The sequence below is a fragment of the Typopeltis vanoorti genome, chromosome 13 (genome assembly GCF_054136105.1).
Source record: "Typopeltis vanoorti isolate ZY-2024b chromosome 13, IOZ_Tvanoo_1.0, whole genome shotgun sequence".
NCBI classification, from domain to species: domain Eukaryota; kingdom Metazoa; phylum Arthropoda; class Arachnida; order Uropygi; family Thelyphonidae; genus Typopeltis; species Typopeltis vanoorti.
Genome location: NC_143561.1, coordinates 39,735,285 through 39,758,851, shown reverse-complemented (window position 1 = coordinate 39,758,851; position 23,567 = coordinate 39,735,285). Strand labels below are relative to the sequence as shown.

General features: G+C 36.4%; 1 protein-coding gene across 3 annotated transcripts in view; it reads left to right on the top strand.

Annotated features, from left to right (window-relative positions):
- The window catches only part of Elys (AT hook containing transcription factor 1 homolog), a 509,801-nt gene that overhangs the window by 392,835 nt on the left and 93,399 nt on the right, over positions 1-23,567 (top strand). For all 3 annotated transcript variants that reach the window (XM_090402410.1, XM_090402411.1, XM_090402409.1), the window contains exons 26-27: positions 11,379-11,522; positions 14,293-14,504. In XM_090402410.1, coding sequence (XP_090258536.1) covers positions 11,379-11,522; positions 14,293-14,504 — 356 coding nt within the window. The remainder of the gene's footprint in view (positions 1-11,378; positions 11,523-14,292; positions 14,505-23,567) is intronic.

Genomic DNA, 23,567 nt, shown 5'->3' with positions numbered 1-23,567 from the left:
GCGACATTTGAGAATGAACACCATTGAAAAAGGGAGTCAGAGCTAAATTTTTCTCTTAGTGTATTAATTGGAATGGATTGCCTTTAGAGGTTGTGAATGCAAGTAGTGTGAATGAACTTAAGAATGGTATGACAATTGGTGTTAATAATTTGGATCTTTCTTGATGACTCCCTGAAGATCTCAGATAACATTATTATTATTATTACATGACACCTCCAGGGAGTCCAAAGGCTCATCGAGGGTGAGCACCTACTCTGCAATTCTGTCTCAATCCACCAACAAACTGCAACTACAGCAACACCATTGCCCACCACCATTTTCACAGACAATCACAAACATCCATGCCCACAGCAAGATTCAAACCCGCAGCCATTTGGCTGGAGAGCAGATATGCTAACCACTCGGCCAACCAGGCAGGCAATATACATCCCCTATTTCTCATCTCTTATATTGCAGTATATCTGAAAAGATAGCTAAAGTGCTAAATAAATATAATCTTCATACTTTTAAACAATATCAAAGTTGCAAGTTATCTGTTCTCCTAAACACAAACTCTGCTTTAACACATCCAGTGAGGATGTGTTAAATACCTTTTGCCTGCAACTTGACCTACTCTCAACAGAAATATATATATGCTGCCATCGATATGGGAAGTCAAGACCAGTAGACTGCACATTATTCATAACAATGATTCACAGTATTATTGAGAAAGAAAAATAATTATTTATTGAGCTTACTAATATTTCACTGGTTTTCTACTCGGCATCTTCATAGCACAAATTACAATTGTAACAAGCACATAGCATTCAACTAGATCACCGTAGAAACAATTCATGTTGTAACTGAAAACTGAAACCTTATCATGTCAAATCCTCCCAGATATATGGAATCCCCTTGTCTGGTAGTTGACTGCATAGACATCCCGCCTTCAGACTGGCCAAACATCATTTACCCTAATCACTTTCCTCCATCACAAGCAATTCCTCGCCTCCATTATTAACTCTCTTCACTTTAAAACATTAATAAAAATTTAATCCTGCCAGATTCTGACATCACATCAGCTTTAACATTACTTGATTATTCACCAGTGTACCTTTAATAGAGATCCTTGGCCATCCCTTCTGACATATTTAAATTATTCAAGGTTTACCATTTATTCTGGTTACTTTTCATGGAAAGGAAAAAAATATATGAACAGCTAGATGGGACACTGCAAAGTGTTCTGCCACTTTCTCACAAAACACTCAACACAACCAAATTAAATCTTTGATTTGGCTATGCTGCACTATGTAGATGGTGTTTGCTGTTTGGTCTTCTGGCCTTAGACACATTGTGTACATTTTTAGAGCAATTAAAACCAACATCGAAATAAACTTCATGATAGGTAAAATAAATAAATAACAATGGGTCTCCTATTTCTAGACACTCTAGTGACCTGCCTAGAAACCACATACAGGAAGGTATATACATAAGCAATCACACCACCACCCATCCCAACAGTGTGACCTCCTCGAAACTGTGTTCTAATGACACAGCTCTTGAAACTCAGCTCAGGTACCTTTGCAACTTTTGTTTAGCCAATGGTTATAACCCTAATAAAATACTGCATGCACCCCCCCCCCCTCATCCTTCCTGCAACCACCAAATAAGATCACAGCCATTCCCATCCTTTATATTCTGTGTTACAGCAGCAGCAAAGATAACTAAAGTTCTATACAAATATAATCTCCATGTCACATTTAAACCACTCATTCAGTTAGCTATCATTCTCCTAAGAACTAGCTTTATCCTCTTGCACATCTTGAAATGTGCAAAGTTCTTTGCCTGTAGTTTAATCTACTTTGGACAGACCAGTAAGTTGGTTAACATCCAGCTTGACAAACACAAAAATTACATCCGCTATCACATGTGTAGCATGTCAGGACTGGCAGTCGATGTCATGGATATGCCTTCGCACAGGATTAAATGGAAGAAGACATTGACTCAGCTGCTCATAGAAGTCGCTATAGATCTGAGAAACTACTTTTAGAAATGGCATCGGTTATGAAGCACCTCCCCCCCTCACCACCTCAACAAGTATGGCTGCATTAATTTGGGAGACAGTTATTCTGAGACCAAATAGCCCAACTTTTCCAAATTAACTTCATGGTTAACCACCCCAACCCATAGAGGACACTGTATTAAAACATTAATTCTTTCTCAGTTATAGTTTGAATTGTTTATACAGTGATCTACTGCAGTGCTTCCCCCCCCCATCGGAAAAAAAATTGTAATACAGACATATATTATTATAATATTTATTGTATTTATATTGAATATAAAACATATACAGCGAATATTGCAAAAATCAAATGAAAATATTACATTTTTAGCATCTTGCATACACGTTTGACATGGCACACTTAGTCTTAAAACATTTTAAATTTGTTTTCATTATTTCACGGTCCCCCTCAACAAAACTGATGGCCCACAGTTTGGGAAGCACTGATCTACTGTATAACTGTGTACTTGTCACAGTCATAATTTTTGATCTTGAAGATGCTAAATAGAAAATCAGTTTGATAAATTTTTTTCTATTTTTTTTATATATTTTTTATAAAATAATATTTTTTTTTCTCAGCATTGTTTATACCGTGAATTACCCATTATGAATAACCAATACACCTAACCCTTTGTATATGTAGATAACAGATTAGATGCCCCTTCACACAGGATTAAATGGAAGTCATACACAGAATCAGAATCAGCATACACCAAATCTCAACAAATAAGTCTGCATTGATTTACCAAATATTGGTGACAGTCATTTTAAGACCTGCCTGAATGCATGTAAACTACTTTAAATCCAGCCCCAGAAGGCCATGATAAGCCATTAGTTCTTTTGCACATTACAGTTTAGAATTGTTTCCACAGCTTCATTCTTAATGTCTTGGCTAGTCTGTAATGTGTTTTTAGTACTCTGAGGATGTTGGTTTGAATTAATCAACTGCAGAAAAATTGAAAATAATTAATAGTTGATCTATATATACAGGGTGATCAAAACTAAACTATTCCCTCTTTAAGGCCTTGTGGAGCATCATCCAGTGATCCAAATGCTGTGCAACTTTTTCAGGAATACATTGTGCATCATGTGGAAGTGATATCTGAGGGGAAAAAAAAGTTCTAAATGCATGGAATTTGCTTATTACACAACTCAGTTGGTTCCAGAAGGGTTTAAAAAGATGGACACAGGCCTTTTCCCTTCATTCTGGTTACAACTGTCCATAGTGATGGTACTAACCATGCCCCAACGTGTTTTGCTCATGAAGCTGCACTACCTAAACAATTACAATGCTGTTGCTGCACTCTGTGAATTAATTTCATTTCCTGAAAAAATGTCGATGAGATCCACTATCTCCATGTGCTCTGCAATGAATGATTAGTTGTTTTGAAGAAATGAGATTGTTGGGAGTTAGACCTGGCAGAGGTTGCAAACCAATCAGTCCACAACAAGTGAAAGACGTTGCTACTGCCATTATGGAGCAGGCCATGAATAATAGTGTTGGTTCCTGCAGTGCACGTGCTGTATGGATACATGCTGTATCCAAGGTGCATGTGGATGTGCCTTGCACAACCGTCTGGAAAATTCTATGAAAGATTCTGCATTTCTACCCATTCAAGATAACCCTGATACAGGAGTTGCATCTGCAGGACTTTGAAACTTGACTGACATTCAGTGTAACATTCCTTGCTCAAGTGGAGTTGGGCACTTCATGGCCATGAGTGATTTTGTGGGGCGATGAGGCTCACTCTCGCCTGAATAGAACTGTGAATATCCACAAATGCTGTGTATGGTCTATGCAAAGCCTGCATGTAAACCAACAAATTCCTTTGCATTCACCCAAAGCACCTGTCTGGTGTGGGTTTACAGCATCATTTATCACTGGACCATTCTTCTTGCAGTAACTGAACAGGTCACAGAACCCGTTCAGTTACTGCTGAGAGGTATCACGATCTGATAAATAATTGTGCCACAGCTACAGAAGCAGCACCTGTGTGTGTGTGTGTGTGTGTGTGTGTGTGTGTGTGTGTGTGTGTGTGTGTGTGTGTGTGTGTGTGTGTGTGTGTGGATTTAGTCATTTTCATGCAAGATGTGGCCTCTCCACACATCTATCAATCTGTACAGGAGGTTCTTCAAGAACATTTCACCGAAGCCAAGAGAGATCATCCTTGCATTTACCACTGTATGGCTGCCTTGTTCATCTGATCTCCCCCCCCCCCCCCCATAACTTCTGGCTCTGGTGATTTCTCAAAGACAGTTTCTCATCATGTTCTCAACATGGTTTATTGGGATCATCCTGATGACCTGCTAGTACTGAAAAGCAGCATAATACAACATGTATGCAACATCGGTCCTTACCAGCTGCATTCCGCAGTTGAACACACTGTGCAAGGGATGCAGTTTGTGGCATACCAGGAAGGGCAGCATATTGAACAGTACAGACCATGAATGCATAATGGAAGTGAATAAAAATGTGTTATTTATGCTAATGTTGCTTTTCTCCTTCTTACACACACACACACAGAAAAATTACTATATTTACATTCATCACATCATACAGTGCCCCTGGTGGTGAATTTTGGAATCTCTCTCTCAGATATTGCTTCTGCATGATGCACACTGTATTCCTGCAAAGTTTTTCAGTATTTGGATCACTGGGTTGATCTCCACAAAGCCCAAAAACAGGGATACTTTATTTTTGATCACCATATATATTAATGGTCCGCGCGGTTAGCCTAGTGGCTTTGCGACCATATGCCTGGGGAAGGAGTGCCCTAGGTTCGATTCCCGTCGGAGACGTGAGGAGCTGAAGGATCTTCCTCAGCCATAGCCAAGTTAGCCGGTCTTGGGCGCGGGCAGTAGGGTTTTTTCCGCCAGTTTATCTGGTGTTTTTCATCCTGCAAGCAGGCAAACCGGCCCCGTGAACACACAGAAATACAGCCAAGAATACCTTGAGGCATAGGAGTGACCATTCTATCCTCGTATTTCGGTTACGAAATCCAAGCATGCTTGGAAGGTTGTGGGCCTTAAAGTCCTGTTAAAGCCATTGGGATAGGATATATATTAATGGACCAGTAAATATAATGGAAGGATAACATGTACATAGGGTGTTTCAAAATTATGTATACACACTTTAAAAATGTATTTTTCATGAACAACAGGCACAATTTTAATTTTCTTTATCTCAGTTTAAAGTAAAGTCCGTATACGTAATTTATCATTGTTAATTATTAACTAATAACCATATACTGTTCAGCAAATGATTACAAGCTGTTTTGCTTCCATGTCTCATTGATTTTGTGCAGTCTTAAAAGGTGCATGAATTGTGTGGATACCTTATCATGGAAAGTGAGCATCATCCACTGTTATTTTTAGATTCCCCCCCCTCACTAATACATTTTTAAATTTTATTTTATTTCTTTTTATGATGCATATAGATTTTTTTTTTTAATGGTAATTCCATAAAAGAAAAATTGTTCAGCATACATCATGGGCAAAGAGAAAGTTTGAGGATATAAAAAAAAAACTTGTTAACATCAAACTTGAAAACCTGTAGTTCATACCCTTTAAGAAAGACAAAAGATCAAAGACTGTTCCATAAAGTCAGCAGTAGAAAGAACGTATGAAAAGGAAGGAAAATTGGTTCTGAAAATTTGAGCTGTGAATAGCCTCTGCATGTTTTAACAGGGTTAGAGGAGAGAAAGGGAAATTACTGATGCCAATTCAGATGAACATTGACTATGGAAATGTTTGTAGAAAATTCAAGCATTTCAATAAAATGTTTGCTTTTCACTCTTATTTAACTCTGTGTGGAAAAAAGTGAATTGTGAGAGCCTGGTCATTTAATCAATCTAATTGCTCTCTTCTCTAATAAGGCAAACATTTTTAATGATTAAAATCAGAGAGTCTTCAGCTATAAAGAAACCCTGAATGCTGTAAGGAGGTGATATGCTTATGCCAAAGAAAGGTCAGAGTTTAAATTTATCCTGAGAAGAGAAATTTCTAGTCCCAAGATTTGAGTGTTTTCAGAAGGAAGACTGAAAAAAAGTTTTTTGTTGTTGTTGTTATTTATTTTATTTATTAATTTTATTATTATTATTTTTATTTTTATTTTATTTATTTTTTTTTTGAAAAAAAAAAAAGAGACAGAATTGAGTTTGAATTGAGACAGCAAAGCAGAGGGCTTGGGAATCCTTTGGAGAAAGATTAAACTCATCCTATGCAAATGCAAACAAGGTATTCTGGCAGACCATCCGCCACCTTCGAGGGAGGAAATCGTACACAGCAGGAGTAGTCAAGGCCTCTGATGGTGCACTTCTAACAGCTGAGAAGGATATCCTCCACAAATGAAGGGAATACTTTGAGAGCCTTCTTAACCCAGATGGCCCGGCAGCTGTGGACATCCAAGAGGTGCAGATCGGGGCAATGACTAGTCTCACAGCAGAAGAGGTCCATTTAGCAATAAAATCGCTAAAATCAGGCAGGGCTGCTGGTGATGATGAAATTCGGCCCGAAATGCTAAAAGCCTTAAATTGAGATATTTTTCTCTGACTGACTTGAGTGTGTCAGGCTGCTTGGATATCTGGGCGAGCACCAAAGCAGTGGCAGACAGGCATAATAATACCAGTCTTCAAGAAGGGAGACCAGAAAGAGAGAGAGAGAGAGAGAGAGAAGATTGCAGCAACTACCGTGGCATCTCTCTCTCTCTCTCTCTCTGCTCAGCCTGCTTGGGAAAGTATATGCTTAAGTGCTTGGAAAGAAGGTGCAGGAGCATAGTTGAGTGAAAGTTCCAGAAGAACAATGTGGCTTTCATCCTGGTAGAAGCACAACTGACCAAATCTTCACTTTAAAGCAAGTCGTTGAGAATTCTTGAAAATATGCCAAGAATGTCTACACATGTTTTGTGGACTTGGAGAAGGCATATGACCGGGTTCCTTGGGATTAGCTTTGGCAAGTAGTACAGGAGTATGGAGTGGATGGCCAACTATTAGCTGCCATCAAGTCCCTGTATGAATGCCCAGAGTTTTGTGTCGGGGTAAACAGCACAAAGTCTGAACCTTTCACAGTCTCCGTTGGTCTCTGCCAAGGGTGTGTTCTGTCACCCCTCCTTTTCATAATATTTATGGACTGGATTGATAGGCACAGCCGAGGCAGTGAGTGTATCAGAATTGGAAGATTAAGGCCTCTGATGGTGCACTTCTAACAACTGAGAATATCCTCCACAGATGGAGGGAATACCCTGAGAGCCTTCTTAACGCAGGTGGCCCCGGCAGCTGTGGACATCTAAGAGGTGCAGATCAGGGCGATGACTAATCTCACAGGAGAAGAGATCCATTCGACATCTACTCTTTGCGGATCACCTAATTCTGCTTAGCTCTATCACAGGTGACCTTCAGCAGACCGTAGATAGGTTTTGTAGCTGTTTGTGCAGAAGCAAGGATGAAGATCAGTGTGGCCAAAACAGAAACATTTGTGGTCTCAAGACAACCATCCCAGTGCACTCTACATGTGAGTGGAGTCCCACTGAGGCAGGTGGAGAAGTTTAAATACCATCATCATCATCTTCATCAAATTCCTGCCATGTACCCTCAAGGGGTGTACAGGATATGATAGTACTACATGAAAAATTTACATCATTACTGACTTCCTATCTACAATTTTCCTCCAAATCAGTCTGTTACTTGTCAAGACTCCAATATTATCAGATCTTATATTTCTATCGTCTAAGGCACTTTGTACCATATCAATCCACCTATATCTTGGTCTTCCTCTGGGTCGTTTTCCTGCCAACTTGGCAGAGAACACTTGTTTTGCTAATCTTTCCTTGCCCATTCTGTTTAAGTGACAATACCACCTGAGATTAGCTCTGCTAACGCATTCCTTGATGCTGACAAGGTCAAGTTCTTTCCTAATATCCTCATTTTTAATATGATATTGCCATTGATGCCATCTGTTCATGCCTCTAATCTTTCTCAGGACTCTCATATCTGCATTTCTAGTCTTTGGTCAAGTGTTTTACTTCTGACCCAGCTCTCAGATCCATAAGTTAAAACTGGTTTGAACACTGTCGTTTATACAGCTAATTTAGTGTTCCGACTAATTTCTCTCTTATTCCATATGAATTTATTCAATTGACTTCCTACCATACCAGCTTTGTTGATTCTGTTGTCTATTTCCATATTTAATTTACCATCTTGACTAAAAATTGTGCCTAAGTAGCTGAAATGTTTTACTTGTTCGACATGTTCTCCATTCACAACACAGTTGACATTTTCAATGATTCTGCCTATTTTCATTGTCTTTGTCTTTTTATTGCTGACCTTCATCCCATATCTATTACAACAGTTATTCAATTTAGTCAGTGAATCTTACAAACTTGTAGCGGATTTATTTAGAAGTATAACATCATCCGCATAAAGCAAAGAGCTGACATTAACATCTCCAATTTTGATATCATGTTTAATACCACTTATCTTCATAATGTGATCCATATAAATAATGAATAACAGAGAAGATAATGTACATCCTTGTCTCACACCAGATTTAACATTAAACCACCTTCCTGTACTTCCTTCAATTCTAACTGCTGACTTACAACTCAAATAAAGACTAAGTATTGCCTGATATAATGCCCCATTGACACCAATATAACTGTAGCATATGAATAGCTTCTCTCTTGACACCTTGTCATATGCCTTTTCCAAATCAACAAAACTTATATACAGATCTTTGTTATATTCCCATCATTTCTCCACTATTTGTCGTAAAGTGAAGATATGATCCTGACAACCTCTATTTGGCCTGAATCCAGCTTGTTCTTCTCCAAGCTTTTCTTCCACAATTCTTCTCAACTGTTTCTCAAGTATACTTGCATGTATCTTACCAGGAATGCTCAGAATGGATATGCATCTGTAATTCTCGCATTCAGTTTTATTTCCCTTTTTATATATTGGTACTATGAGAGCTCTACTCCAATCATTGGGAATTTGTCCCTCTGATCAGGCATTCTGAACTATGCAGTGCTGCCGCTGTATGACTTTTATACCACCATACTTCAGCATTTCTGGTCGAATATCATCTACTCCTGCTGCCGTTCCATATTTCAAGCCTTTGATGGCTTTTTCTACTTCAAGTACGGACATGTATTCCTGACTGCATGCCTGGTCAATGTTTTTATCACTGTGCTGTCATCACTGCTTGTTTCTTTTACCAAATTTTCAAAGTAATTACTCCATACTTCAAGGATATCATTTTCCCCTTTTTCATGTCACCTTCCTCCATTCCTAAGCTTCTTCAACAACCTCCAGAATATTTTGCCACCTTCTTGATATTTATTTTCTATATTCTTGGCAAAGTCCTCCCATGACTTTTGTTTAGCTAGTTTTACACACTGTTTAGCTTTCTTACCTTCGTTTCTGTATTCTCTAAGAGCACAAGCTGACATATTTGCCAGGAACTTTTGATATGCTTTCTTCTTTTCCTTCACTGCCTCTTTAACTTCCTGTGTCCACCATGGAGTTCTAATTTTCATATCCTTGCAGACAACTTTACCACATGCCTCTCCTAGCTTAATCAATCAGGGTTTTCTTCAAGGCTTGCCACTGAATCTCCAAGGTTTGGTTACTGTTCTCAAACTCTTTCATTTTTTCTTCAATAATCTTTGTGTATTTTAGTCTACAGTTCACATCTGAGAGCTGCTCAACTTTTATTTGCTTTAAAACCTTCTTACATATTATTCTTTTCAATGTGAAATTCAATTTTATCCTGCTCAAGACTAAATAGTGATCACTTCCAATTTCAAATCCTCTGTACACTCTGGTGTCCTGCACCAGGGAGAAAACATCACTATCAACAATAACATAGTCAATGAGACTTTTCTTATTCCTTGCCTCTTCTCTCCATGTGAATTTGTGCACATTTTTATGTTGGAACATGGTGTTAGTAATAACCAGTCCATGTCCTGATCAGAAATCCAACAGCTATTTGCCATTATTATTAGCTTTGCTCTTTTCTCCAAATTTTCCCAAAACATTTTTGTATGTCTGACAATCACTTCCTACTCTGCTATTTAGATCTCCAACAAGGACCAACTTTTCCTTTTTCATTGTGTCAGTAGCTTTCTCTGGAGCCTAAAAAAATTCCTCCACTTCTATCTTGGTAGAGCCTTCTGTGGGACCATAGGCACAAATAAGTCTCATTGTCCAGTTCTCCATTCTGATATTTGCCCAAATCACTCTACTTGACACTGCCTGCCATTCAAGAAGATGAGCCTTGTATTTTGTGTTGAATACTATGGCTACTCCTTCTTTACCTTGATTGTCATTGCCTGAATATAACATTTTGTATTTATTGCTCAGAAAGATCCAGAAAGCAAAGCTGGCTGTCTTCAATACAGTCTTATGTCCCCATCCTCACATATTGTCATGAGAGCTGTATAATGACCGAAAGAATGTGGACACGAATCCAAGCGGCTGAAATGAGGTTCCTTCGAGGGGTTGTGGAGCTGAAAAGACTCGATAGAGTCAGAAGCTCTGCAATTCGGGAAACTCTAAATACTCAACCGCTGCTTCTCCATGTTGAGAGATCACAGTTACAATGGTACGGACACCTAGTCAGAATGCCACAAGAGAGGCTCCCTCAGCAAGCCCTCTTTGCCAAGCCAAAGGGTGGGTGGCCACGTGGAAGGCCAAAGACTTGCTGGATAGTTTATATCAAAACCTTGGGTGGACACATCTGGGAGTCCAACCAGAACACCTGAGCTTGGTGGCAGAGGATCATGACTATTGGAAGTCCCTCTTGCAGCTGCTTCCCCCACAACCTTTCCTAACTGGGTTGTAGAAGTCAGTATTCCCGAAAGTTTGTCGATCTGTGGGGCAAGATTTGTCAAATGTCAGGAGTGCAGTGTACTCTCATCAACATAAATATAAATTTATTTTGATGAGTGATAAAGACATTGGGTAAATACAATGGAATAAGAAAGTTTTGAGCTGCAGATCAAAAATAGGAGATTTTAGGTGTTTAGCATTTTTTGTGAGATGCACCCTGAGCTGACAGATCTATCCTTGCAGCAATTTAACAACAACAACAAAAAAAAAAAAAAAAGTATTGCTAAAGACTGAACAGGATGGGATGTTACTGAAATTTGTTGCACTCCATTAGCAAAGAATAAGTAGCCTGAATATCAGCACCATTTTTATTTTAGAATCACAAGAGTTCACCCTGGTTAGTACTCTTATAAAAGATATATATACCTGAATTTTTAAATGCGCAATAAATGTGCAATAAATACTTGTATGATTTGTAAGTTTTATATATATTTTTTTACTTCAATGTTTAGCATCACTTCAGAAGTGGTATTTCCTACACCATTATCAAAACGTCAGAGTCATCACATTGCAGATCAACATGAATTTACATCACCATCAAAAAGATCAAGATTTACTGATACCAATCCTTTCAGGACAATGGATATTGATGGAAGGTAGGACTTGAATGTGATCCTTTTCAGTTCTTTCTCCAGATCAAGATAAAATACATATATATCTTGAAATAATAATTTTTTCTCAATTGTGATTTAGCATAAAAAGTACATAACATATACTTTTCATTGCTGTTTTCTCACATGTTTAGATCAGCTGTTATTCTTTTAAAAATTATAATAAGGACAAAAATTTTAGATATTAAGTTACATCATGAAAAGTATGAAATATTTACATTGTGTGTGACAGTGAAGTACCTTCCATTATATAACCCAAAAGTTTAATTTCAGAAAAGTATTAAAACTGAAAATAACAACCTCTCAAAATTAAAGAAACATAACAGGTAAGATTTATGCTATGCATACATGTAAAGAAGCTAAGAAAAATTGATGAAGAGAAGTTTGGTGAGCAATCTGGATTCAGACCAAATAGGGGTAGTTCAGGATCAGATTTTCAATTTACAACAAATACACATAACAGCCACTGAATTAGAAACTTAGCAGAAATCAGTGGTTTCCATATAGGCATGCGACTGCCAACGAACCTCTTCAGTTTCCTGCACATAGTTCGTTACGATATGGGTCGGGAACAGTCTTCATTAAATGCTTCAGTCAGTTGCTGTGTACAGCAATTTACTGAAGACAAAATTGTTGTCAAAATTTCATCCATGCAATTGGTCAAGATTGTAATGTGTTGCAAAACATTGTCACTGGTGAAGAAAGTTTGGTGTTTTCAGTTTAATCTGGAAATGAACAGCAAAGCATGGAATGCTGTGGAATGTCTTCTCATCCCCTCAGAAGAAAGTCAGGTTGCAAAAATCATGTTTTCAGACATTGGTCATTGTTATTTTCAATGCTGCTGGAATTATCCACCACAGATTTGTTCCTGGAAACTGAAGTTGATTGACCCCCCCCCCCCCCCGCCTCCATTTGCCAGATTGGGTTCCCGTAGACATTTTCCTCTTCCCAAAGATGAAGTGTGCCTTGAAAAGAGTGACATGGAGGGCATCCAACACGGTGTGACCCAGATATTAAAGGAGGTTCCCATTCATGACTTCCACCATGCCTTCGAACACCTGTATGACAGATATAACTTTGTGGGAAGTTGAAGGAAGATTATTTTGAATCTGTGTAATTGACAATTCCAAATATAGTTCTTTGTTTTGATATAATAATTGTTATCTCATTACTTAATGGACACACTGTGTAAACTGAATAACTGGTCTAACAAATTTGATATTAAAATTATCAATAAAAAGAGAAATACATTGAAAACATTATCTGCATCCTAAATGGACAACTTATAGAACAAGTAAACCATTTCACCTATTTAGACACAGTATTCAGGGTGAAGAAATAAGGGTGAATTTAATCAAACCATTAGACTGACTATATGCAAGAAACCAGTTCAACCATTTCCACTTATGAGTTTGAAAACTGGATACGTGATTTTGAGAGTTGAGAAAAATTAATTATGGGAATGTTAGTTTACTTTAGCTGTGATATTTCTTTGTATTCTGCCACAGCTGTACTCTTATATCTCTTATGTTAATTTAATTATTTTATCCTGATTTTATTTTATTTTAATTGAACCTGTTTTGGACTGTGTCGTTGAATGTGCACATTTTCTCTTTTTTTTTTTTTTTAAACAAAACGTGTTCTTATCCTCAGCTGATTTGTTTGATGTTACACTGCTATATAATGCAACTTGAAATTAAGTTTTCAGGCATTTAAGTGAATCAGGCTAAGATATGTTTTATCAGCATGTGTATGTGTGCGTGTGTGTGTGCGAATACATTGTAAAAATATTAAACCTGTATAAAGTAATCACCTTTTTACTCAGTGGGACAAGCCTTTTCTAACATTCGTTACAAAATTTCTGCAGAGACAAAAAATAAAAGAACATATTCACTGAACCAGTTACACGTATAGCATTTTTTTTCTATAAGTATTGTAGTCTCTCTTGTATATTTAATAAAAGCTTCTGCCACATTCTCCCTAATGGAATATTGTTTGACAGACATTAAAATCTTATCTACATAACAATATTTACATATATATCTTTTATTCCAGTTTAATAATCAAACTAACAATAAAATTTTTCCATAGGCAAATTATCTTTTTCCCTGTTCAACTCCTAACACACTATAAATCCTAAATCTGATTGATCTTGGATTATTTCCCTCACATTTGGGGTTGTACATCCAAAACCTCCTTCACAATTTTTGATTATATACAGAAGAGGGCATCTGCCTAATAGGTGACCTCTCTCTTTCTCTCACATTCACACAATCAGCACACTCTTTTTCAGTACTATGCCTTTTTATAGGTATTTTAATGGGACATCGATTCACTGAATTGGCCATTACCGTTCCTTCCCTTTCTCTAATCATTAAAGAATATGAACAGCCACTGGCTAATGATAATAAACAGTTCATCACCAAACTTGTGAAACAAACCTCTCATCTTCTTTCTGCATTCCATCTATCTGTTGTTTGAATAGCCTTCTCTATACCACTCATCTCACTGTTGTGTTATAAGTCTTGTGACCTCTCATGTGAGATTAATGTTAAAAAAAATTGTTACACTGGACAATTTGGTATAATAAATTCCCCTTTTTCAGTGGCATCATACCTATGAGATTGAATGGAATTTTTTAGAAGTAAAAAGTTTTCTTATGGCAGTCATTGCTATAGGGAGAATTGACTCTAAATGTTAAATTATTATTTTCAGTATTATATTTAGGACATGAATTAACTGTGTAAATTTCTAGGTGGATTCGCAAACGTTCTGTTGGAGATGCCCAGTCCTTACTTCAGACACCTCCCATATGCAGAAAATCTCAATCAGCTCATGCCAGAGAGTCTTATACTAGTCCAGGAATTACACCACAGTCTATTCTGAAAGTACGAAACTTTATACAGAGATCATCTAGTCCACCCGGCTCACAATACACAGTCTCTACTACTCCAGACAATTTCAGAGGTAAGCTTTTTTTTATCATGTGGATTACTATAGCCTTACAATTTCTAGGATGAAAATCAGTTAACCTGGCTCTTTATTAGTTTCTGTTTTTAATTATCTACCTATGTATTTAATTTATTAAAACAAAATAAGCTATATCCATACTTGCTCATTTTATTATTTCCAATAAATATTTACTGTGAACTGACAGTACCAAAACTTTCGTTATAATTGATTTATATATCTTTGTGATTATTTGGGGTGTAATAGTGTATTCTTTATATAAATAGTATATGAACATTGCATAGCTATGCTTGGTGGGGACGGGGCATTTACATGGTTAGTATGTATAGCTGCTTAAAAGTGATATATTGTTGATAGTGGTATTCTCACAGTAGTCCAGAAAACACACACACACATATATATATATTTGAAAATAGGAAGTTATCACCTCTAGTTTTGATGATAAAAATAAATATCATGCTGAAAAAAAGAAATACTAATGTGTAAAAAAAAGTTTTGAAAAGTGTAAAATATTCAAACATCATTAGGAGAAATGTTGAAACACTTCCAAAACAAATATCAAACACCATAGAAACAAGCAAAATCAGAAGAATATTGATTCACTTAGCTGGAGAAGCACATTTTGAATTTGTAAGTTAGAACTTGGTAGTGAACAGGAAAATTAAACTATGTAAAGAAATCGCATATCAGCATCCTCTCTTAGAGAATATAGAAAAAATATTATTATTATTATTATATAACACCTCCAGGGAGTCCAAGGACTCATCGAGGGAGGGCATCTACTCTATTCTACTAATTGCAACTACCTTCATCATCTACACCAACGCCATCTACTGCCAACCACCACCACCACCACTAATATTTTCACAGACAATCACAAACATCCATGCCCATGGTGGGATTCGAACCCACAGCCTTTTGGCTGGAGAGCAGATACGCTAACCACTCAGCCAACCAGGCCAGGTGGTTATGTATATATAATTATAGTATATAAAGTATAAAAATATATAATTAAATAATAAAATTATATAATATATAATTAAAGAGGTTTTTAAGGGTCAGAATAACTAGGAGGAGGAGGCTTCTGTAGCTTTTAAGGAATGCATCGAACTTTCTAGGGCTCCTCACCTAATGTCCAGTCCTCACCTTTTAATGGTGCTCCCTGTTAGGTATCTACTTGCATACTGAGTGAACAAGGATGGACTGGCAGTTTGGGATTTAGCTGAACAAATTGTATTCTTATTGACTTAAACCACAAGTAAAATGATGGTACAACATGACAGAATTTCATGCTGGCTGGAATGTTGCCCAATTAAAAAAAATCAAAAATGAAGATTGGAAGTATCAATGGAAGAGAAATGGAACTAGCAGAAGAATTAGATAAGCAACAGTCAACATAATAGATGTTGGTTCTACTACATAATTTAGTAGGTTCTACTAAAGAAAAAGTGGGGGAATTTTTCAAGACAAAGGCAGAAAACCAGTTGAGATCTTTCTAAGCAACAAATACAAGATGTAACATTCAGTCCATAATAATTAAGGAAAATAACTATTAGCTATAGTATTCAATATTAAATACCAGGATAATCCTTTTGAATGGCAAGCAGCATCAAGTAGCATGATATGGGCAAATATCGCAGTTAGGAACTGGACAATGATATTTATTTGTGCTTGTGGTCCCAAAGAAGGTTCTACTAAAGAAAAATTGAAGGAATTTTTCAAGATATTAAAGAAGGCAGCTGACAACAAAAAAAGGGAAAACATTGGTTCTTGTTGGAGATCTAAACAACAGAGTAGGAAATAACCACCCGATATATAGAAATGTTTGGTGAAAATTAGGAGAAAAGAGTAAAGCTAATGATAATGGTAAATAGCTGCTGGATTTGCGTTCAGGACATGGGCCAGTTATTATCATACTAACACAATGTTCTAACATAAAAATGTTCATAAATTCACATGGAAAGAGAGAGATGTAAGAAATAAGAAAGTCTCATTGACTGTGTTATTGTTGATAGTGATGCTTTTCCACTGGTTCAGGACACGGGTATACAGAGAATTTGAAATGAGAAATGATCACCATTTAGTTTTTATCAGGATAAAATCAAATACTTATTACAAAGTGTGTAAGAGAGTTTTAAAATAAGTCAAAAGTTGAGCACCTTGTTGAGACTCACTGGCAAATCCTGAAGAAAACATTGATTGATTCAGCCAGAGAGGCACATGATGAAGTTGTCTGTAAGGATAGAAAAATCAGAACTCCATGGTGGATACAGGAAATTAAAGAGGCAGTGAAAGAAAAGAAGAAGAAAGCATATCAAAAGTTCCTGGCAAGTAAGTCAGCTTGTGCTCTTAGAGAATACAGAGCAAAATGTAAGAAAGCAAAGTGCTGTGTAAAATTAACTAACAAAATTCATGGGAAGACTTTGTTAAGAACAGAGAAAATAAATATCATGGAGGTGGCAAAATATTCTGGAGGCTATTAAAAAGTTTAGAAATGGAGGAAAGAGTACTGTAAAAGAAATCAGATGATCAAGGTGATATGAAAACCAAAGATGAAGATATTCAAGATGTCTGAAATAATTTCTTTGAAAGATTGCTAATTGTGACAGAATGGTGGTACAAAACACTCAAAATACAAATACATATCATTACTTGAAGTGGAAAAAACCATCAAAAACCTAAAGTGAAAGGCAGCTGGAGTAGATGATAGTCATCTGCAAGTGCTCAAATATGAAGGTATAAAAGTTCTACAGTGGCTACACTGCATAATTCAGAAGCCTTGGCCAGAGGGTCTATGAAAAAGAGTATAAAACGATGTGAGCCATTATAGAGTAATTTTTCTGGTAAGATTTATGCAAGTGTACTTGAGAAATGGCTGAGAAAAATTGTGGAAGGGAAGCCTGGAAAAGAACAAACAATAACAGTCCATATAGAGGTTGTTTGGATCAGATGTTTCTCTTGATGTTAAAATAGTTGAGCTATCATGAGAATATAACAAGGATCTATATATAAGTTTTGTAGATCTGGAAAAGGAATATGACAAGGTGGCAAGAGAAAACTTTCTTCAGTTTTAACTGCTGACTTACAACTCAAGTAGACTAAGGATTGATTGAGTGATATAATGCTTCTCTTATATGGTGTTAATGGAACATTATTTCACTCAATCAATCCTTAGTCTACTTGAGTTGTAAGTCAGCAGTTAAAACTGAAGGAAGTACTGGAAGATGGTTTCCTATTAAATCAGGTGGGAGACGAGGGTAGGCATTATCTCTGCTGCTGTTCATCTATATGGATTACATCATAATTCAAATGGAAGATGTTAATCTCATCTCTTTACTTTATGCAGATGATGTTATACTTCTTAATAAATCCAGTATAAGTGTGCAGGATTCCATGACTTAATTGAATAACTGCTGTAAAAAATGTGATCTGAAAATGCAATAAAAAGACAGACGATTAAAATAGTCAAAAACATTGAAAACATCAACTGCATCCTGTATGGAGAATCCATAGAACAGGTTAAACATTTCAGCTGTTTAGGCACAATTTTTAGTGAAGATGGAAAATTAAATATGGAAATAGACAACAGAATTAATAAAACTGATATGGCAGAAAGTCAGCTGAATACGTTTAAATGGAATAAAAGAGAAATTAGTCAAAATACTAAACTAACCATATAAAAGACAGTGTTCAAACTAATTCTAACTAGTGGATCTGAGAGTTGGGTTAGAAATAAAACACTTGATCAATGACTTGTGACATTGATCAAGTGTTTTATTTCTTATTATTACATCTCATATCTCTGACAATGAGATCACAGATGTGGGTGTTCTGAGAAAAATTAGGAAAGTGAACAAATGGCAGTATCATATATCATATTAAAAATGAACTCATTAGGAAAGAACTTGATATTTTAGCATTCGCTGTGTTAGCAGAGCTAATCTCGGGTGGTATGGCCATTTAGTTTTTGTGTAAAATTGGTGATTTTTTGTGTTTTTTCCTTAGAATATTCATGTTTGATAACATATTCATGTAGTGAGTGTTTTATAATATATTTTTGTTAAGATATTGCAATATTAAATATAGTTTAAATTGGTGCCAAAACACACAAGCAGCATAATGCTAAGAAGAGCAGTGAAGTCGAGAATAAGAAGGCTTGCCCAGCAGGAGGATATTGAAGACATCGAGGAAGTTATTGAAAATTAATTAACCTCCAAAATAGCGAGGCTAAAGCAGATTATTAGAGAGAGAGAGATCACTCGGGAATTACAGTAAGTCAAGCGATGTTTAAATGAACATAGGGAGGATAAGAAAATTAGCAGCAAAATAAGAAACAACAAAGCACAGGTAACATAGTAAAGAATGAAAATCAGATAACTAAACATTATTGTAAAAAGAAGGATATAATTTGGTATGGTGAGTCATAAAATATGTTGTTGGTGAGCAGGTTATAACTTTAAGATTTTCCAGAGCAAAAATTAAAAACATAGCACATGCAATTGAAAAACAGAAAATAAATATAAATGAGATTGCAATTGTAGTTGGTACTAACAATTTAACTAGCAATAAGTTCGGTATGAGAGAGAATATGAAAGGGTTATTAGAAGAAGCGAGAGTGAAGAATGAGAATGTGAGAATCATAGTGTAATTATAATTGTAAGAACCTCGATATGATAACAGTGAATTAAGAAGGGTTGTGATGGCAAACAATTTGATATGTAAGCTGTATAGAAAGAATGGATGTAAGCTTTTGGATGTCCATAAGAGGGATGGCCTACACTTGAATTTGTTTGGCATCAGGAGTCTTGAAAAACTGATAATTGGTATGAGACCTAACACAGAGTCTGGGAAACTAAATTATAATGGGAGAAATGATGAGAATCTGTGTGTAAAAGTGACAGTGTTATGTAGCTGTGTTAACACACTTTCGCTGCCAAACTACAAGTATATTCGTAGTTGGTATATGAGCCCCACAAGCCAGCTGCGAGTATACTCGTATGACGCTTACCGCCAGCAACGAGATTACCTGTACTGACCTTGAAGAAGTGAAAAAAAAGCTTGGCATGTAGGGCTAGCAGCAAAACTGTGTATACTCGTAGTTCGTATATGAGCCCCTCAAGCCAGCTATGAGTATACTCGTATGACGCTTACCGCCGGCAACGAGATTACCAGTACTGACCTTGAAGAAGTGAAATTGTTTGGCGTACGGGAACAAACTATGCCGAAGTAGCGTGGCAGCGAACTTGTTAATGATGGGAATGGACATTATTATTATTAAGAGAAACCTCCAGGGAGTCAGGTACTCATCAAGGAAATGTCACATACTACACACACCAGCCAGCAATCATAATTGTTCTTGAATTCATTCATGCTGCTTGCACACACAACATCCAGTGCCAATCCATTCCAATCATGCACCACTCTACGAGAGAAAAAATCTACCCCTCGCCCCTTCTTAGCTGCATTCATTCTCAGCTTCCAAGGATGCCCTCTTGTCCTTTTTTCCACCCACCATAAAATGAAAAATTCCGCTAGCTGTAATCTTGTATAACCCTTTCAGAAGTTTATGTCTCAATCATATCACTCCTCTTTCTCCTTTTTGCTAGTGTTTGCAGTCTACAAATTCTCGCTCTGTCTTCATAACCAGTATGCCACAATCTTGATATCATTTTTATCCAGTATATCAGAATCACAGCAGAAACAGCAGATTTCATTTTTAACACCCCTTTTCACCCTCTCCACTGTATCAAAATCACAATGGAAACCAGGAGACCAGACTTGTGCACAATAGGCCAAATGAGGTCTTATCAAGGCCTTGTAAAGAGGACAAATGACATCCTTATCTTAAACATGTGAAAGTTCTTTTCAGCATTGCAGTTATTTTTTGTGTTGTATTTGCAATCTTTGCTACATGTCCCCTGAACTTCAACTTGCTATCTACTAACACTCCAGGATCGCTAGCCTGATCAGTTTCTTCAAGCATAATCCCACCAATATAGTACGACATTGGATATCTAATCATGGGATGAATCTGGAAGATTCAAGGTAACCATTGGAGTGCCTCAAGGATTTGTCCTTGATCCATTGTTATTCAGTCTGTACATTAATGACATTGGGAAGTAATTGAGATGTGACACACAGCTATTTGCTGATGATGATTCAAAGATAGGTAGGGTAATCAGGGTGATGCTGATATGCAGTACTTGCAGAATTATTTGAATAGGCTGGAATTGTGGGTATGTGAAAATGGCTGTCGTTTCAATGCACTTCGGTGTGATTAGATATCCAATGTCGTATTATATTGATGGGATCATGCTTGAAGAAACTGATCAAGCTTGGGATCTTGGAGTTTTAGTAGATGGGAAGTTGAAGTTCAAGGGTCATATATTAAAAATTGCAAATACAACTTAGAGAATAATAGCAGTGCAGAAACAAACCTTGACATGTAGTGATAAGGAAGTCATTTTTGTCTCTTTACAAGACCTTGATAAGACATCACTTGGGCTATTGCATGCTGGTCTGGTCTCCTGGTGTCCATTATAATTCTGATACAGTGGAGAGAGAGTGTGCAAAGGAGAGTGTCAAAAATGATATCAGAATTGTGAAATGTTGTTGTTTTTGTGTGGGGGTCCCCCCAATTTTCCTCAACTGTCCCTTAGTACAAGTTGAGCCCTCCAATGAGGAATTCTAAGTATGCATTTCATGAATGTAGATTCGATGTGTTCATGGGCTGGTATGCCTGTTCTGAGAAACAGAAAATCCGAGTTTACGAGTGAAAAAAAACCCTCTATCTCTATTTGAGACCATTTAACTCACCTTTAGTCGAATGAGACCAGATAAAGATGGAAATGGAACCCAGGTCTTTCTGACCAAAGGGTTTCATCTATACCAACTGAGCTATGGAGGCTCTAGGATTGTGAAATACAGATTGAGAATTTGTAGGCTGCAGACACTAGTAAACAGGAGAAAGAGGGTGATATGATTGAGACTTACAAACTTCTGAAAGGGTTATACAGAATTTAAGTAGATGAGATTTTTAATTTTATGGAGGCTGGGAAAAAGATCCGTTGGCATCCAAGAAAGTTGAGAATGAATGCTGTCAAGAAGGGGTTAGGGCTATATTTTTCTCTCATAGAGTAGTGCATGATTGGAATGGATTGCCGTTGAATGGCATGTGAGTGTGTGCACGCGCACACGTAGTATGAATAAATTCAATATGACAACCGGTGCAAATAGTATGGTCTCCCTTGATGAGTTCCTGACTCCTTGGAGGTCTTTCTCTTAATAATAATAATTTTCCTACTGAGTGTTTTGTATAGGTCTCATGCAAGTATTGTTGAGAGAAAAAATTTTAAAAATTGTGGAAAAGATACTTGGAGTAGAAAAATAAAAATCTGGGTTTAAGCCAGATAGAGGTTGCCTGGATCATATTTTCACTTTAAAACAAATACATGAAAAATCATGTAAATATAACAGAGACCTCTGTTTCATTTTGTATATCTGAAAAAGCCATATGACAAGGTATCAAGTGAAAAGCTATTTCAAAACACCACCATTATATAGTGTAAATTGTACATTATATTGAGCAATATATAGTCTATATATGAGTTGTAAGTTAGCAGTGAGAATTGAAGGAGGTACAGGATGATTTGATGTTAAATCAGGTGTGAGACAACGGTGCTCATTATCTCTATTGTTATTTATATGGATCACATTATGAAGAAAGCAGCATTAAACTTGATATCTAAATAGAAAATGTTAATTTGAATTCTTTATTTTACACTGATGATTTTATACTCCTAAATAAATTCAGTACGAGTCTGCAGGATTTCGTAAGTAATAGATAACAGATAACTGTAAGAAATAGCATGAAAATCAGTAGTAAAAAGACTTTGAAAATAGGTGGAAAGATTGAGAATAGGTTGGAGTGAAAACATCAACGGCATCCTGAATGGAATAGTCTTGCCATAAATACTTAGAACTTCTGCACACCGCTGCACTGTCCACAGAATTGTGCGAGCCCACTTCCGTTAGTGTGCAGCCAACATCATGGGCATCCACAGAAATTTTTCTGGGGGGGGGGGGGGGGGCCAAAGCTTAGAGAGGTACATCAATAAATTTTTATTTAATTAGTTAAATAAAAATAATTAATTGAAATAAATGAATAAATTATTAATAATAAATAATTTTAAAAAATAACTCCATATCATAGAGTTTTGTAAATCCTAAAAATTCTTCCCTTATATTTTTATTTTTGTCAACAAACATAATGCCAAGTGAAAGCTGCTCTACCCTAGCAATATCTGTGGCTTTGTCAGCTAACACTGAAAATCCAATTGATTTATTTGCAGCAGATACAATGCTTTCTTGTATTTCTATTTCACAAAGTTCTGTTAGTTTGTGTTCAGTTCTTACAGAAGTGTACTGGCCATTTGCAGGAGCTTTCATCAAATGATCTTTTAAAATTAAGTCTCCCGCTTCGATCCGAAATTGAAATAAATCATGTAAATTTCCAGAATCACTCCCCCCCCCCCCATAATGACAAATCATGTGGCACGAAATACAATGGCTGATAAAATAGAACCCAATTTAATTCTGTCAGACTCTATAGTTTTTTGTATTGATTTATCAGTTTGACAAATTATAGCTTTTTCTGGATGTTTGTGGATTGTTATGAAATTCTGTGCATCAATAGCAGCTTCTTTGTGCCATTGAGATGACATGTGATTTCTGGTGGCTTGGTTAAACTCGTTATATTTTATAAAAGGAGTTTTTATAAATGAAACTTTTTTTTAATTTTGAATAACACAACCATGAATCAATTTCCAGGAATCGGATAAACTTGTGTATCCGAAGACCATGGGCATCCACAAAATATTTTATTTGCTTTCCATTGGAGAGCAAAGCTTGGATAAAAATAATTACATCAGTAAATTTTTATTTCATTATTTAATTTTTTGGGTGTTTTTTTTTTCACAAGAAGATTATATAATTACATACACTTACCTTTTAAAAATGTATTTTCTTTTTAAATTTGTTTCACCATAAATTTACAATTCA